Below are 19186 nucleotides of genomic sequence, written 5' to 3'. Positions count from 1 at the left end.
TTAATAATGTCATTTTGTCATCTCTGAAAGTAACTAGTATTTATGTGTGCCTCTAATGTAAAGCTATATATAAAGCTCAGACTGATAACTATTGGCTTTTCTCTCTGTGAATTAGATTTAAGCATATAAAGAATTGCTTAAGTGTCTGTATCAATAGGTATTGTTTTATTCTTCTTTTATTTAATTTGATTTCTTTGAAGAATCATTTTGTGCTTACACAGCCACCTGACATCTTTTATATTAAGTCAAAATGATATGATTAAATTTTTGCTTTGAAGTTTTATGTAATAGCTCATAATGTCCCTCTTTTTTTTCTTTTAATTTCCTCCCATGTCATAAAAACATATTTAGGGCAAAACAGAAAAAAAAATTAGAGTTTTTTTTGACTTGATATACTTTCAATGCTGAAGAATCTAATTTTTATTTATTTTTTATTTAATTCTAATTTGTTATATATGGCAGCAGAATGCATTACAATTCATATTTTACAAATAGAGCACACGTTTTTATATCTCTGGTAGTACACAAAGTAGAGTCACATCATTCATGTCTTCATATATATACTTAGGGTAATGATGTCCATCTCATTCCACCATCTTTCCTACTCCCAATGGAATAATATAATTTTAGGATATTTTGAGTTTCTCTCCTAAAAACAATTCCTTGTATTTTTAGATTTGAGTATTTTATTCAGTGATATATCTGGTATGCCATTATACTGTTGTGTATTTAATGTAATAACCTTCTATCACCCTTCTTTTTTCAGCAATATTTTAGTAATTATCATTGAGGTTTTTGGCACTGCACATGTAAAAATGTTTTTTGAGATCTCTCACTGGTCATAACTGAATACAGTCATTTCATAAAGACGATACAACTTTACAGATTTCTTCAGGTGCACGTGTAGAAGGAGGCTTGTCTTTGGCTTCTATGTGATGTGACATGAAATTGTCATTTGTTGCTGAAGTTCCCATTCCTGTTATATCTGAAGTAGGGGTTTTTAGTAGTGAGAATACAGTAAAGTAGGAAACCTTATTTTTTTTAAGAAGTCTTGACATATAATAAGTGTATGTTTTCATGGTGTACTTGTGATATTTTGATATCTGTATACAATGTATAATGATCAATCAGATATTTAGCATTTGTATCACTTCAAACATTCATCATGTATTTATGCTGTGAACATTTGAAATCCTTTCTTCTAGTTATGGTGAATATATAGTAAGCTCTTGCTAACTGTAGTTCTCCCACTATGTTGTAGAACACTAGTATTTTTTCCTTTTTCTATAATTTTGTACCTTATAACCAAGCTTCCTCTGTCTCCCTTCTCATACTTTCCCCAGCCTCTGGTAAATTTTATTCTATTTTCCATTTCTACCAGATTAAATTTTTTAGCTTTTACATATGAGTGAGACCATGTGGTACTTGTGCTTCTATGTCTGCCTTATTTCAATAATGCCATGTCCTCTAGGCTCATCTGTTTTGCTGGAAATGGGAGGATTCCATTCTTTTTATGGTCGACTAGTATTCCACTTTGTATATGCACCACATTTTCTTTACGTATTCCATTAATGGGCACCTTAGTTGATGCCATATCTTAGTTGAATAGTGCTGTAGTAAACTTGGAAGTGCAGCTATCTTTTTGACATACCAATTTCTTTGTATTTACACTGAGTTGTGGGATAGCTGGATCATATGGTAGTTCTATGTAGTTCTATTTTTAGGTTGAGGAATCTCCATACTGATTTTCATAACAGTTGTACTGATTTACATTCCTACCAACAGTATGTGAGAATTCTCTGCATCCTTGCCAGCTTTTGTTAATTTTGGCCTTTTTGCTATTAGTCATTCTAATTGGATTGAGACAATATTCCATTTTGGTTTTCATTTTGCATTTCTCTGATTAATGATACTGAGGAGAATTTTTTTTCATATACTTGTTGGCCATTTAAGATGCCTTCTTGTGAAAATAATCTTCTTCCATTTAGATTATTATTATTTTCTTTTGATAGTATTGGGGATTGAACCCTGGACCTGGTGGATGCTAGGCAAGCTTTCTATCACTGAGCTACACCCCCACCTCTATCATTTGCCTATTTTGTGATTGGGTTATTTGTTTACTTACCTTTTTAATTATTTTATTTTCTTATATATTCTGGGCATTAATCCCCTGTTGGAGGAATAGTTCCCCACTGTTTTCTTCCATTCTGCAGGTTGTCTCTTCACTCTGTTCATGGTTTCTATTTGTTGTGTAAACGTTTTTTTATTTTGATATAATCAAACTATTTTCTGTGATTTGGGAGGGTTTTATAAAAACATCCTCACTCACTCCAGTGTCCTGTGGTATTTTCCTTATATTTTCTTTTAGTAGTTTCAAAGCTTTGGGTCTTTCATTCATTTCAAGTTTCTGTATATGGTAAGAGACAGGGTGATAGTTTTAGTCTCTTGCATATGGAAACTCTTACCATTAATATAGTTTTCCCTTTCAACAACGATGTTTCTTTTTGAGAAATTTTCACTTGTAAGCTTAACTACTTATTGATTTTTCTTTTTTCCTCATTTACCTTCTGTGAAGTAGTTAAATGTCTTGGGGGAGCGGGGCAGGATAAGGGACATGGAAGGGAGAAAATGAGTGGTCCCAAAGTTAAGTGGATTGTTCTCACATGTTTAGGGTCTGATTGTTGGGTAGTCAAGGACTGCAGACCTTGGGTTCCTGCCTCATTGTTGCATTCAGAAGACAGACCTTATTTTTAGCTGTGCTGTTCAGTGCTGTTGCAACATGTGGCTGTAATCCACACTCTACAGTGGGATAGCCACTAACCACATGTGGCTGTTTCAGTTACGCTGAAATAAAATAAAAAGGTTTCTTTGTTAGTTGCACTAGCTGAATTTAAAGTGGTCAATTATTAGTCAGAGTGGAGAACATTTCTACCCTGCAGAAACTGACACTGGACAGGGCTGGAACATTACTGTCCCATACTAAGATAGGAGGCTATCTTCTCTTGACAGAATCAGTACAAATAAATGAAATGTTCTAAGTTTATTTATTTTTGTCTTTATTTTGGTGTCCTGATATTGTAAATCTATGCTGAGGATAGAAGGAATTCCTAGGTGGCCTTCAGAAACCCTGGCCAGGTTTGCTCTTTATAGGTCCCAGGACCCTCCTTCCTTCAGCCAAGCAGTCATGCTTCTTCTCTCTCTTACAAATTGGCGTATCCTGGTAGCACATCTCTTGTACAAATGGCTCCTTGTCTTAAATAATTGGAAACCAGTTCTAGTTGATTTATAGAGGTTGGTTTGGGAGGTTGATAAATATAAGTCACAGAATGTAGGGACTTTTTTTTGTTTTTCCTACTATTCCCTCAACTTAGTAGATATCTATAGGGATTATAGGCCCAGGATAAGTATGGTTAGGGTATTATTGTTTGTAAGATGTCTAGCCTTAATAGAGTGAGTTTGCTAAAAGAGAGAAAGAAGCCGGATGTTTAGAGATAAACAATGATACCTACTGAGAGCAGCAGTGAATGTCTTACAAGTCCTTGGGAGGAATTTTTCTTTGTAATGCTTAATTTTTTTTTCTTTCCTGCCCTGTTTTCAAAATAAAGACTTGGTTCTTGTGTTAGCCAGCTTTCCGTTACTGTAACAAGGACTGAGATATATAAATTTTTAAAAAAGCAAAGGCTACCTTTCCTATGAGCTTTGTAATGTTTTGAACAACCAATAAAAAAAAAAGAATCTCAACTAATATGAAAAAAAAAAAAAAAAGCAAAGGCTTAATTTGGCTCACAGTTTTGGAGGTTTCACTCCATGGCCAATTGATTGCATTGCTTGGGGGTCGGTGGTTGCTCAGTACATTATGGCAGGTGTTTGTGGCACAGGTGGCCTGTTCACTCCATGATCAAGACACAAAGGAGAGTTGAAAGAGGGACTGAGTCCCAATATCCCCCCTCAGTGGTATATCCAAAGAAGAAAGACTTTCTAGTTGGCTACCCTTTTAAAGAGTCCACCAGCTCCCAGTACTGCCAGAGGTGGGGGACCAAGAAATTAGCACACGAGCCTTTGAGGGACACTTATCCAAACCTCAACAGTTCTCTGACCTCTTCCTAGAGTGACCAATGTAATAAAAAATTATTTTCAAAAATTTTAAGTCATGATTATGAAATGGTGTGTTTCAGTTCATTGCAGTTATTATCCTTTTTGCCAGTCATATTTCCTTACATTTAGCTGATGGGCACTTCATCAACTTGGATGCTTTTTTTGGATATAGCCTAGTAGTTCCTGAAAGCTTCCCAATATGGCAAGATGTTCCAGTCTCATTTTCTACATTTCTTACACAAAAACCTAAAATCAGCCATTTCTTTAAGGAAGTCAGGATATTTTTAAGAGGAAAAAAAGCCCCATTTGCCTCACCCCCTGCCTTATGTTAACACAATCTACAGAAATATATATCAGCAGCAAAGAAGACTGAAATAAATATAATCAAGTGTGCAATATATATATATATATATATATATATGTATGTTTGAATATGAAAATACTTTTTATAGAAAAGGGTTACACTGTTAAAATAAAGAAAAAGAGTTGGATAGCTTAAGTGATCACCTGAAACAGATTTGTTAAGGCCTTTAGACCCGTCTACTATTTATTTGTTCCATTTCTAATTATATTACATGCCCTGTATGGCTCTCTGAACTGTGAGCTTCTCTAACCACACAGGGACATAAATACAAAAGTAAATATTCAGATGACTGGCAGTCAATAGAATTATTTTCAAAACATCTTTGTGCTATGAGAAATAATGAGTTTTCAGTTTTAACATTTTTATTTTAAACTCAGAGACACTTTAGTTTTATTTGAATGATGCAAAGGGCAAAGCATATAAAAATCAGTTGGCCTCTGCTGAAGGCTGTTGGGGCAAATGCAGAATAATTCGTGATGTAAGCTGAAGCATGGTCCTTTTAGTACCCCAGCCCCTGTTTTCCCTCTCTTTTCTTCGCGTGGTTGGCAACCCTCACCATAGGCAAATGGAAACTACTTGTAATATCATTCATCCTCCTTATTTTTGCTTGAAATATTTCCTTAGAGCTGATTTTCCATTTGTGTTCGGAAATGTGAATTCCACCTTCCCGATACGCAGCCAGCATTTCCTTTTTGGCGATGTTTGTGTAATAAGCAAGATAAGGAATGGAGATTGGCTGGAATGAACATTTAGAATGGGTTTTATCTTCCCACCTGGGATCACTTTTTTTGGTCATATCTTGGCCAAGGGCATAGCCCATTTAAGTATAAATATGTATGTTGGTGTCTGCATTCATTTTTAGAGAGCTAGATCCTATCACTGTTCCAAGTCCCAAGGTTACATTCACAGGCTCATTTGGAAGAACTGGGTCTTACACATTTCAGCCGAGTAGGAGGAAAAGCCAAGCCGCCCCTTCCTTCCCTGAGCGAGCGTTTCTTAGGTCTCCATCTCTGATTGCAGGGACTCATTATGGAGCAGTTGGCTCTGATACGCTTGCACAGACACAAATTGAGTCCGACAGGACTGATGTCTCCTGTACTTTGCTGTCATTGGAAATGCTGGCATGAAGAAGGGAGCAGCAAAAGGGGTGGGGAGCAGAGCTGATTCCTCTAGCCCTCTCCTGTGAAGTTTTGAGATTGTTCACATTTGGTGGCTGTGAACTGCTTGAGTTATTTTCCAGATGAGATTGATAACAATAGAGGATTTGAAACAGCTGGCTAGCTTTTGGATTCAAGAAGATGTGTTTCAATGTTCAACTTCCTTCTTCATGCCATCCACAGATCTGTTAAAAAGAAATAAAAATGGAGGATATCTAGTGGAATGGTAATTAGAATGATTGCCCCTTTCCTTTGAGTTTTTATCTTTCCTGTGTTCAAACCGCTCATGCATAGTAATGAAAAAGATAATATCTTTGTTAAGAAAAAATTGTTCTCATGCGCTACTTGCTAGCTCGGTGTCAGACACGCTATATAGTATCTGTGTTAAAATTCTTTTTAAAGTACAAGTTATTTTAGTGGATTAAGTTATTTCTGGATATCTCTAGTATATCCTGTCAAGAATTTTATGTGTGTCTCAAACATTCTAATACAAAAATTAAAGGTATGCCTTTTCATTTTGCAAATGAGTTCTGATAAGTTGTTCTCAAGTTCTTATCACAATGATAAAGGATGCAGTAACATATGATATACCCTATTTGCTTTTTAAATTTTTTTTTTTTATGAAGAGTCTAGTTGGTATACTCTGCTGAAATTTTTAGAAGGCTCTAGGAGAGCAATTATTTTTCACCTGAAGTGTCATACTTCAAATCATTGCTTTTATCACTGCCTCTTTCATTCCTACCAAGATCACCACTACAGTCACCTGGGACCTTGGCTGTGGCCTAATAGCATTCTCTAAATTGTTCCTGATTCGGCTGTCACTTAATTGTCTCAAAATCTAGTTCCATATTGTTTCTGTGCTACAAAACATTAAACAGCCCTTTTTCTCGTTTGTTGAGTAAACACCATTGGACTTAGATTCCCATCCTGGGCTTTCTGTGACCTATTTTTAAGCTGGAACCATTTTCTTTTGCTGCCTTATTGTTTTCCTAATCGATGCCTCATTCCAACTCAGTGGTTCTCAAAGTGTGGTCCCAAGACCAGTAGCATCAACATCACCAAGAAACTTGTTAGAAATGCAAATTCTGGGACCCTACCACAAAACTACTGAATCACTAACTCAGGGGTGGTGCCCAGCTCTTTGTTTTAACAAGTCTCCAAAGTCATCCAATGAATGCTGGCATTTGGGAAGCCCTCCCCAACCAGTGAGGCCATGCAGCTTGTCCAAAGTTCCTTTCCTATAGCCCTGCCTTTGCATAGCATCCAGGGATGCCCTTCCCTCACCTTATTAAAATCCTGCTTAGACTCCAAGGCCCAGTTTAAGACACTGCTTTTCTCATGATGCTATTACCAAATCTTATCTTTTATGGCAGTACTTGATTTTTTTTTCTGTCACTAATCACTTATTGAATCATACTAGTCATGCTGTCAGTCTTATATTCTATGCTACTATATTCATGCTAATAGTCTTATATTCCCTACTAACCCGGAATCTCAAAAAGGATGAAATCTGACTCATCCTTGGATCATGAGTTAGCTTGTGCTGAGTGCCACTTCCTTTTCCTGGTGGCATGCACACAGTAGGCTCTCTAGAAAGAGTTTGAGGCTTATCTGTTTTATAGAGAAGGTTGGGAAAATAAAGCCTTTGCCCAGGAGGCACATATAAAGCCTGTTAAATCAAAGAGGCTCTGCTAACTATTGTTTTGACTTGTTGAAGTCAAATTAGACTTGAATGTTGATGTGTCTTCAAGGGAGAAGCCAAATGTGCAAGTGTAAAAAATCCCAATGACTGCTATTTAGATGGAGAAGTGGAATTAGCCCTGTCATTTCACCTGGTGCCAAGAAAGCAGCTTCCATTATTCTGTCATTTCTAGACTTTTATCCTGCACGGAGGAACTTCACTGAAACCATTCTTGTAGCTATGGTGTGCTTTCTTTCATGGATGTGTTCACATCATGTTTCATATGAGGTGACACTTCCTCCTGAGAGAGTGCAGCCCCAAAGGTGGCATGAGCAGAGAGTGAAATTCAAGGGGGTTGGTTCCAGGATGGCCTGGAAATGGGATTGCTAGGGATCCCACATTAAATAGACCAGGTAACTGACTAGTATCAGGACATGGCAGTTACAGTTTATATTGGGTGCTTCCAGTGGATTGTGTCTTTTTAGGGGGTTGAAATGGGGCAGAGGGGAAAAGAATGAGAAATCTAAGTGTCTTTGTGTTTTCTTCCCCCCCTTTTCCTCTTCCTTTCCCTTTACAGGCTCTGAAAGGGTTCCAGCTGAAATCTCAGACCGGACAGACTTGCTGCAGCTTCAGAGGCAGTGAATCCAAGCTGCCAGCACACGCTGCTGCCAAGTTGCAGGATGGTGCACGTAGCCAGGCCACTGTTGCTGCTCCTCGCCTTCTTCCTTCGCGCGGATGCTGAGAGTAAGCCATTCTCCCCTTCTCTAGGGGGCTGTGACCATAATGACGGGTTTTGTTTGCAGTTGGCACCAGGCTCAGGGCCTCTGAATACATTTCCTTTGGAAGTAAACCCTGACACACTGTGGGATCCTCCTTGGCAACCAGCCAGCCTTTGAAAAGCATTATTGATGTGACTTCCTTACCATTTCCTCTCCCCTTTAATGCCCCCCCTTTTTTGTGTGCAACTAACTGCTCCTACTGTTTATTTTTATTATTATTATTTTTATATCCCTTACCAGCCTGGTGGTAAAGATATTATGAGCCAATGATAAAACTCAAAGGGAGTCTAGCCAGTTGGCAGTGCCAATAAGTAAACGTTGTTCAGACCCATTAGAAATTTCTTTACTTGTATGGATATTTCTATGTTTAGAAAAATGCACAATGTCACATTGAGCCCAATTAAACTTCCAAGCCCCTTGTAGCTGTCACAGCAGCTGTTCTAATGTACTGTTTCCGACAGCTGTCGTCGAGTACAATATTCAAACAAATCAAGCAGAACTGACAACTCAGTGGCTGGATGGAGGGTCTAGAAGTGTGAGGCGAATTCTGTGGAGTTTAGACTCCAAAAATTTGGATTTCTGGACTCAATTTTATGAAACTGGGATTGTGGTTAATTAGCTTGCCAATTAATGGGAAGATCATGTCTCCTTCACAATTAGGCAATCATTAGGTCTACCTTGTTTACATGTGTTTCTTTTCCACACTGTCCTGTGGCTTTGGGGGAGAGAGTTCTGGGACAAGGCATGTGTCCAGCTTGTCTTCCCTGATGAGCCGGGTTCCTTGATAGTGGTTGATCCCATAGGCGGCTTAGCCATTCCTGTTGGGAATCCCCTGGTACAGGGAAAATGTGTAACATCTGCAGTCATTAACTTTTCCCTCCACTCACTGTCCCATTGAGATTAAATTTGATTCATGTTGAGGCTTTTCCAAGACAAGGATCCTATGTCATCTAGGCCCCTTTGTATTAATTGCATTTTGACAAGAATTCCCTCAATAGCAACCAATGGCTTCATTTAAATAGGGGCCCTATTTTTCTAAAGAGATCTGTGAGGAGTGAAAGAAATTACGTTATTAATCAGATACATATGGAACATGCATGTTTTAAGTATAGCATTCTTTTGGTTAATAATGTATATAGTCTCCTAATTAGCACTTGGGAGTATGGGTTTAAGGTGAAGCCAAGGAATTTCAAGTACAATGCCAGGAAATAATTAACTGGGAAAAGACCCAAATGTTAGACGCTCTTGTTATTTTAAAGCCATTTATGTCAAAACTTATTCTAAAGTTGGAGTATAAATTTAGTTTATTAGAGAGAAATTGGGCATATAGCTTTATTTATTTATTTTGTTTTGGCTAAAGTGCAAGAGTTAGTTGTTTCACCATTGTTAAATTTTGGCAGAAGCATATTAAGACCCTGGGAACCAACTTTAATGTCAGATCGCAGCTAGAGATTTTCTTGAAGTTATTAGATATAATTATTGTATATCCATGAAGCTATCCTTCCGTGAAGTAATAATATTCTTCTACTGAGTAGCAATGCTTTTGCTTAATTCTCTGGTGGAAATTGGCTGATAGATATCAAGAGTTTAGGAATAAGTACTGTTGAAACTGCATTTTTTTTTAGTAGATAGACACAATATCTTTATTTTTATTTGTTTATTTTTATATGGTGCTGAGGATTGAACCCAAGGCCTCATGCGTGAGAGGCAAGTACTCTACCACTGAGCTACAACCCCAGCCCCAAAACTGCATTTTTAAAACCCACTTGTCTCCTCTTCCTGGTCCTCCTTTCTCTCCTTCTCTCCTTCATTACAAGTCCTGTGTGCTTTTCTTGCAAAACAAATCGTGAAAATACTTGTTGAGCAATTTTTTGTTAAATTCAGATATTTGCATAATGGAATCCAAAGGTTCTGAATTTGCAGTGTTGTGGGAAGAATCTTTTCCCCTCCTATCCTTTACTACTGTCTCTTAAAAAAAAATAAAAAGTTAGGGGGTGTGTTAAATTTTTCCAAAAGCCTCTCTGAATACAGGACAGAGCCGAGTACTTGTAAGGCATCTGTAACTTAATGTTTGATTTGAAGTAGAGAGTTGTGTTCTGTTTTCTTCTTCTCTATGTTAACAAGGACTGGACTATATTGGTCTATCAGTGGCAAGACTCCAAATTACTTCTGTGTGATACAGAAAGTTCATCCAATAATATATAGTCTTTTAAGGCTGAAAACTCCTCAACTGCTCTAGTTTAATCCAACAAGCATTTATCTATACTACAATATTTTGCAGGCTGAGTTGATAGAATCTGAACAGGGTTTATCTTTGCATTCCAGAGGTATGGAATCTGGTAGGCCAAGGAGATATAAAACTACTCGAATCATTCTGATTCAAAGGAAGTTTTGGTAAGGGCCATAAAGGGAAACATTAAAATACAGAAATAACCTATGGTTTATTGTAAAAATAAGTACTTCACAATATTTCTGATTAATTCAAAATACTAGGTCAAAATTTTCCATGCTATATATTTATGTGGCATTAGCTTTCAACCGCAATATGTTATGTCACTTGAAGAAGAATCCATGCCCTCTCACCTTCCTATTGCAGCTAGAAAGAGTGGATGGGCTTTCACTTTGCCAGATCAATTTGATTAGTTTTGCCCATGTCTTCTTAACCTTGATTATATTTTCTCTTCAGCAGGTTCATTTGGCATTGTTGGATAGCATATGTATTCTCAAGATACTTGGCAAAGAGGAAATTTAGCCATAATTTTTTAGATGCATTTTAAAAGAAGATGGAACATCCATCAATAGTCTGCTGGAGGTACAAGAAAGCACACGATAGTGTCAGAGATATGACTGTAGTCATATTTAAAGAATGTTTAAATAACAGTTGGATTCAGATTATAACCCATTAAATTGTATCATTGCCTCTTCTTAAAACATTGAAACAAGTTTAAAAAAATAAAAGATTTAAGTAGCGCTGAAGAGAGCAATTGATTTCTTCACCATCACACAAAGATGGTATTTTTCAGACTTTCATGGGTTTATTTCCTTGTATCCAGTCCTATTTGTTTTTCCTTTTGACACCACTATGTGTTGTACTGATCCAAGGGATCATGAGTTAATACTTCAAAATTTTACAGTAACTTGTTGGAGCCATTGGAGAATTCTAAAGTTTTTCCTCCTTTGAAAAAAGACGACTATTTGTGGGTGAGGAATGGAAAGAAGACACTGTAGTTTGCCATGTTAATTTAATGTATACAACTCATTTTGAAATAATAATTAAATCCAAAGAAGCTAGGAGTCAAGATTGCAATCTGCCAATCTGCTGTGTAGAAGGCCATAGCAACGTGCTAGGTGTGATGTTCCATTAAGTAGAAGAGCTTTTTTTTGGGGGGGGGGGCTCAAACCTAGGTTGAAAATTTGTGATAATATCCCTTTAGCAGAAAATTATAGTCTTTGCCATTGCTGATTTAAAATGCCCCACAGGTCCCCACTATTATTTTAAAAGGTTAGGTGTGTGTATGTGTGTGTGTGTGTGTGTGTGTGTGTGTGTGTGTGTATTATTTCTTTTCACTCCTATGTCTTGAGTGCTCCGGATGATTTTGCTTGTAACTTCCTGACTGAACATTTGCAGTATAGAGCTGTGGTGTGAGGGAAGAATCCAGCATGATTTCTGTTGAAAGCTCATGATGGACCAGCAGTTTTCTGCTTTAGATGGTGGTCTGAGGTCAGCTCTTGGTAATGTACATGCAAACTAAAGGTGAATTTAGACTGTATCAGTGAAATTCTGAGGTGAATCATTTTTGTTTGACCCAAATTTTCATAACAGTTTCTGGTGGTTTTATTTCATACATACCTTAGTTTGCTATTCATCATTCTTTTATTTTTAACATAAGATGCAGACTGAGAAGCTGCCATTCGTGTCTTTGTTAGAGTTTCAAATCACTTATATCCTCCTGTTGCATCCTAGAGTTTACACTTTGACCATGATGATTGGACCTCAGTCTTTACCAGCTATCTGTTAGAATAGTAAGATTTTATAGTTTAAGTCTTCAAGTGATTTAGTGTATCTACTTCTGTTGTTTTTAGTGATTTTTCTATCTCAGATGGTAAATATACCCTCATTTTCCTTGTTTACTGTTGAAGAACCTTATCGTACTCAGTAATTTTTACAATATTTGTCTTATATGAATGGAGTAAGCCTCTTTCTCTCTGTTACTATAGCACTATATCCTATGGAATTTCATTATTTTTTGGATATAAGAGAATAGCCCAGTACCTATTCTGTAGGGTAACCATTTCTATCCTGTATTTCCTGAAGGGGTAGTGTGTGAGCTCTGAAACCAAAATCTGATTTTTGGATTCTGCCCGTCATTTTGGCATATTGTGTTTTTTGTCTCAGTTTACCTATTTTTAGAATGTGTGTGATGGAGATAATGAAATAATAAAGATGGGATAGCATAATACCTGCTCTTATTTTTGTAGAAAATTACCGAGTTAAAGCAAAATACTTAGGCCAGTAGATGGCACGTAGTAGATATTTAATAAACTTTAGGTATTGATATACCATTAACCAAAATTATCCAGGAAGCATTTTTATTGAGCATTTGAATTAGGGACTGTAAAATTCTATTATTTCACCTAGAGGTGATAAAAAATTGGGTGTTTGATTAGCAAGGCTTTCTTGGGCTAGTGAAAGTTGCCAGCTTGTTTGTCTATAAAGTATCTCCCATTCATAAGTGATTCTTATAAACCTTTGCCCTCAAGAATTAAATTGAAGAAGAAGGAGAATATGAAACACAGCTGCTTTATTCAATCTTTACGAAAAAGCTCATCTCTTAGAATGACCAAGTTGAAATTAATTTGGGTTGAATAGACTGGATGATGGAAAGTCTCCATCCATCCACTGTTCTGTTGCTTCTTGCAATGCATTTTCTCAAGCTGCCTAGAGGAAAGAGTATAGAAAGGTACTTAAGCAAATGCAGTTATATGACCAGATGGAGATGAACATTGTGAGGAAGGGAGTGAGGGTGAGTGTTCATTGATATGGCCAGGAGTTATTTTGTTTTTTTTTAAAAGAAAACATCTTTTTAAAAGGATGTAATTGATGGGCAAAGAAAATTAATGTCTTTTGCAGTTTCCAGAAGTTAGTGAGGTTTCTTCCAAAATGAAATTAAGAATGGAAAGAATGCCCTTCCCATGTCATTGAAACGCATACCTTCCAGCAGGCAGGGTCAGTTCGCACCAGGAACATTCATAACTCATTAAAAATCCTTTGTTTTCTGTTTTAGTTTATTCTCTCTTCCACTCCCCAAACATTGAACCATCCTTTAAAAGGTAATTTACTTAGGATGATGAAAATGTTCCCAAGTTAGATTGGGGTGATATTAACTTATTGAGTGTAAAACTATGAAATACTATTGAGTTGTACACTTTAAATGGACAAAATTACAGTATGTGAATTGTATCTCGGTTAAGTGTAAGAAATGGTAGATTGCTGTTTACTCCAGTTATTTAGCTAGAGTCCTTTTGGTATATGCAACCTGAAGGTAATGTTTGTTGGTTTCTTTGGGTCAGTGAGAATAAAATGTGCTCATCTAGTAGAGCAAGAAGAAAGCCCATTCATTTACCATGTTTATCATTATTAACCTTTTTTTTTTTCTGAATTGACAGAGGTGTGGTGAAATAAAAATGTTGCTTCTCCTTTTTCTCTCCTCCCCTCATTTTAAAATAGCTAAATTAGCAACCTCCAGCTGTCTGAAGCAAGGAAAATATTCCAGCTATTTTACTGATCCTTTAGCTCCATTGTGGAGTTTCTGTGACTTTCCGAATTAATTGCTCCCAGCAGAGCTGTAGCTACCTAGTAAGGTTAGGAATATGTCACAAAATCAACACATGTGTATACTTCAAAGCATTTTATTGAGTGTAGTGGGACTCACTTAAAAAAAATCCAAAGTAAGACATATTTGTTATCTCTGATCTCTATTTGTGATGAGGGCCCTAAGCTTGAGGGATGGAACAATATCTAAAATATTTGTGGGCTAGTTTTTATTTTTATAGCCTACTGGTATTTGATTCTAGTATTCTATCATTTCCTAATTTCTTTGCCTTCTCATTTTTAGTTTGTTTAACTTTTCTCACTTAGCTGCTGTTTAACTGATGTATTTTACATAATCTTAATTTGTCTGGGAGCTGCCTATCCTCCTGCTCACATGAATGTGTTTCAGTTAATTCCAAAAATTCAAAGTCAGTGACCATCTTGGAACAAAGAGTCTCAGAGAAAACTACGGAGGATTGGGTAGAAAAGCTACTTTAGAACCAATTCTGACCAATAACTTTGAATTTTTTCTTTTTATCACTTTACATTATTTTTATTTGCTCTTTCACCAAACTACTGTGTATGTGTGTACACATGTGTGTGCACTTACTATGTAGAAAACTTTGAGCAAAGTGGTAGAGATATAAAATTTTGGAAGTGTGTTCCTTCTGCACTGTAATCTGTCTTAATAATCCATAGGTCATGTTTTAGGATGCTGTCAAGCAATCTTCTCAGACATTATTTTTTTCTTTTTCTACTTTTTGGACCTGGAATGAAACCCAGGGCCTGAATCATTGCAGCCAAATGCTCAACTCCTGAGCCACATCTCTAGCTCTATTCTCTATTCTGTCTTTGGGTAGGAAGTAGTATGTGGGAATATGGATTGTGAAGCAGTGTTTATGGTCGGATCTCACCTTCTCTGGATAATGGCTCTCTGACTATGGGTAGACCCAATTTCCATGGGTCTTTCATCTGTTCAGTAAAAATAAAAATAATACATTCTCCATGTGGTTACCATACAGATTAAATAAAAAATTTCTTATGTAGCATTTTGAATAAGAGGACTAAGTATTCACTAAATGTTGTTGTTATATATTTTTTTTTCTCATCAGCTTGCATCATTTCCAAATTTGAAGCATCTATGTTTAGATCTCTATTGGCATTTATTATTTGATTAACTTCATAATTTGAATAGAATGTTTCAAAATTGTAGATATGTTTCATTACATACATTTATGATTCCAAAGGACATGTACTGATTGGATCATTCATATGTTTCATAGCCCCTTTAATAAATGTTTATTAGACACATTTTCTGTGCCAAGCATTAAGTTAGCTACAGGGGAAACATTGCTGAGAAAAAGAGATATGATCCCGAGCCCTAGAAAGCTTATAAATTCCAGTGGGATACACATATTTAACAGTAATTCTAAAATGTTGTATTTTCTAGCTATGACAAGTGTTACAAGGGATGAAAAAATAGGCAGCGAAGTGCCTCATCTGTTCTAAGGAGTAAAAAAGCTTTCCTGAGGGAGTGATTCATTTATTTTTGGAAATAAGTTTAGACTTAAAGGAAGTTACAAAAATTGCACAGGAATTTCCCATGTAGTCTTCACCCATATATTACATAATCACAGTACATGATCTAAACCAGGAAGTCAACGTCAGCATGATACCAATATTAACACCGACATTATTTAGGACATTATTTAGATTTTCGTCACTTTTTAAGCGCATTTCTATTCTTTTAAGGTGTATACCTCATTTAAGTTGGTCATATGCGTAGCTCTGAGGGTATGATTTTTGAGCTATTATCTGATGACGAAGAAGTTAACTAATCACCTGATTGGCATAAGCTATTGACACCAAAGGAAGAATATGCTCATATACCCTAGAAGACTGATCAAGTATATTCTGTGGACCAGAAGAAGAAAAAAAAAAAAAGAAAAAAAGAAAAGGTGGCTGAATCTCAAACCCTGAGGAGAAATAATTCAAATAAGACTAATCTGGTAGGTAGGTAGATGAAGTCTTATTAATGCCAGGCCTCAGACATCTTGTTCATGATTTTGTTTTCTATTTTTATTGTTTTATTTTAATCTATAATAGAAAGAGATTTGCATTTTTTAAAGATGATCTATGGGGCTTCAGGGTGGAGAAATACTTTGATGTGACTTTTCCAAGTGGCCTTGAGATCTGTTAAAGACTGGTTGGCTGCTATGGGCAAGATGTGGTACAAGGGCAGAGGGTGGTGGAGGTTAGGGAAGATAAACTGCTTTGACGCTTTAAAAGCAATTTTAATTGACTTTTATGAATATTGCATTTCCCTGAAATATGAAGCACCAACATATTGTTATAATTTGGAGTAAAACAGAAAAACCAAGCTAAGAGAACTGAATCTATACATGATACAAGTGATCTGCATTTAATCTGATAATTAATCTTTTTCTTGGGGCAGGGGGTTCTGAGGATTGAACCCTAGGATATTTTATCACTGAGTTATATCCTCAACTCTTTTTATTTTTTTTTTATTTTGAGACAAAGTCTTACTGAATCGCACAGGCTGACCTTGCACTTGCAACCCACCTGTCTGCCACCCTCATTACTGGGATTATAAGTGTGTATCACTGTGCTGGGCAAAATCTTTTGTTTTGAATATCTGTCATTTCCCCCCAGTATATCTCTTTATTCTCTTTTGTAATCTCATATTTTGATTGCTGAGTTCAGTTAGTTTTATTTAATCTTATCTTTATGTCAATGTCTGTTAAAATTGTGGAATCCAGTATCAATTTAAAATTGTGAATGAAGTTCAGTACCTTACTACAAAAGATATTTCAGTTTAGTTTATTCTCTAACAGAAGTTTTAAATTCACACTATAACTTGAGGTGGGTTTTGCAAAACTACAACATAGTCTGAGACAATCATTTATTATAACTACAGGTTTTAGATTGGACTTTAAAAATATACTAAGTGCTTATATCTTCAAGTTAATAAAACAGCACACAATACATTAATTTCAGAAGTCCAGAAAAGTACAACGGACCTCTTAAACAAACACATTTCAGTAGATTTTCTTTTCTTTCTTAGTTTTTTATTCTTGTTAAATAGATATTGAAGATGCATATGAATGAGTGAAAAATAAAGTTATTTTTTTATCGCTAAAATGTTCAAAACTTTAAGGTATAGTGATTTCAGATTGATACAAAGAAAAACTCCTCTCTTGTATGTATTTAACTTTTTTTTTTTTTTTTTTTTTTTGGTGCTGGGGATTGAACTCAAGGCAAGCACTCTACCAACTGATCTATATCCCCAGCCTCAATATCATTTTAATTTTAAAAAAATCTTTTTTTAGTTGCAGTTGGACACAATACCTTTATTTTATTTATTTTATGTATATGTGGTGCTGAGTATCGAACCCACACTGCACACATGCTAGGCTGAGCCACAACCACAGCCCCAATATCATTTTAATTTTAGTGAAAACGTTTAAAAGTGCAAATATTTTATTCAGAAGGTGCCAACAATCAGATCTAGGTTCCATTAAAGCAGAATTAGTTGGAGTTCGGTGGAAGGTAGAGGGGAGCAGCAGGACATGGTTATGGGCAGAAAAGATGTGAACAGTTAGGAGAGAAATGCAGGAGGATCATAAAACAGGGACATGACAGGAGAGTAAGGAGGGCAGCTGGGACAGGGATAGGACTCTCTGCTTTTATGTGCAGGAAGGTGTTGCTGAGTGAGATTGACATTAGCTGACTGATGGCCAGCAGTGAGAAAATGAATTGCAGAGGTCCCAGGGCAGCAAAGATCCTCCTGTATAATAAAGCACAACTTAAGGCCCAGAATCCTGAAGCACAACAGGTGAGGAGAGCCAGGTGGCAGAGGCAGGGAGGGGCCTTATCAAATGACCCTGGAGGAGTTTGGATTGTTGGGCCAGGTTTTAGGTAGGTATATAGGGAGACAGATATATTCTTGGAATATTTATTTGTGAAACTGGAGTTGGGTACTACTTTTCTTCATTGGAACAAAAATTATTTCCACAATTGTTCATTGAAAGTTTGGTACAATCTTCTGATCATGTTATATAAACTCATTGTCTAAACAGCTTAGCTGAAATTTCCTTTGTACCAGCCAATATGGACTTGGAACACTAAAGCATTCTTTAACAAAAGGAGAAAAAAAATATCTGCTTTTAGTTCTTTATCTCTGGCTAGTTTTGTTTTCCTTTTAAAGCAGATGATAGTTTTACATTGGAAACATGTAATTAAGTCTATACTTCCCTTCATCAATATCCATTGCTGGAGAGGACTAAGGAGGGTACATTTGTAAAGCAAGGCTGTAATTGGAGGGTGATGGCCAACATAGAATTGCAGGGAAGAAAGGGAGTTTAATAGGTCTTTTCTCTATATGCTTCCACTTAGTCAAAATTATAGCAATAGAATTCCTAAGTGATTTCTATGTTGTAATCCCTAGATAGATGAAAGCTTTTTAATAAATTTTTTTTCTGTCTTCCATTTGGGGAAAAAAAAACACCTTTATTGCTTACATGATTCAACATATTTGGATTTAGTGTTAAGCCCGATGGGAATGTAGAGAAATACATAAAATGATTATTAAACTATAACTTAGATGATTCTCCAAAACAGCACATAGTATTAGCAACCACACTTGGCTTAAATTCTGCCTTCTCTGCTTACCTAGAGCAAGTTTCTGGATTCTTCTGGCCCTTTGAGGATGCTCTTTGCTCCTGAAGATTCCTTCGAGGTTTAAAAGCAATCCTGAGGGCTGGGTGCTCAGAGGGCTGATTCACAGGTATTTAGTAAAGGTTCATTTCCATCCATGCAGTATACATATGGTAATACCTGACATATGCACAAATCAGCTTTCTAGCATTTTCACCTATTGAGATGATTTTTAGATGAAGGAATTAAGCAGTAGATACCTAGGAGGAGCAGTGAATAAAGCAAAATACAACCGTATGGTAGATTAGTATTATTATTATAATTTCTGTGCTGTACTCCTGGTAACAGATCTTCATGCTATGCTTGCACCTGCAGGGTAACTTCAGGTGTCCCAAGCTTGCCACTGTTGACATTTTGGGGTAGATGAATTCTTTGTTGTGGGAGGCAGTCCTGTTTCCTCATGTGTAGCAGCACTTTTAGCTTCTACCCCCCCACCCCCCACCCCCACCTCCACCCCCCACCCCCTTTATGACACTCAGCTTATCTTCAGACATTGCTAAATATCCTCGGGGACACAAAAATTGGACTCACAACTGGTTGAGAGTTGCTAATGTTGTTTGC

The 19186-nt window shown here is 36.5% G+C and overlaps 1 protein-coding gene across 50 annotated transcripts in view; it reads left to right on the top strand.

The window, feature by feature from the left end:
- The window catches only part of Ptprd (protein tyrosine phosphatase receptor type D), a 2128582-nt gene that overhangs the window by 1740619 nt on the left and 368777 nt on the right, over window positions 1-19186 (top strand). For all 50 annotated transcript variants that reach the window (XM_040285790.2, XM_040285762.2, XM_040285761.2 and 47 more), the window contains one exon: window positions 7875-8041. In XM_040285790.2, coding sequence (XP_040141724.1) covers window positions 7978-8041 — 64 coding nt within the window. In that variant the 5' untranslated portion in view covers window positions 7875-7977. The remainder of the gene's footprint in view (window positions 1-7874; window positions 8042-19186) is intronic.

The sequence above is a fragment of the Ictidomys tridecemlineatus genome, chromosome 4 (assembly GCF_052094955.1).
Source record: "Ictidomys tridecemlineatus isolate mIctTri1 chromosome 4, mIctTri1.hap1, whole genome shotgun sequence".
In the NCBI taxonomy this organism is placed as follows: Eukaryota; Metazoa; Chordata; class Mammalia; order Rodentia; family Sciuridae; genus Ictidomys; species Ictidomys tridecemlineatus.
Note: the sequence above shows the minus strand (reverse complement) of the source record. Positions and strands in the feature narration are given on the sequence as shown.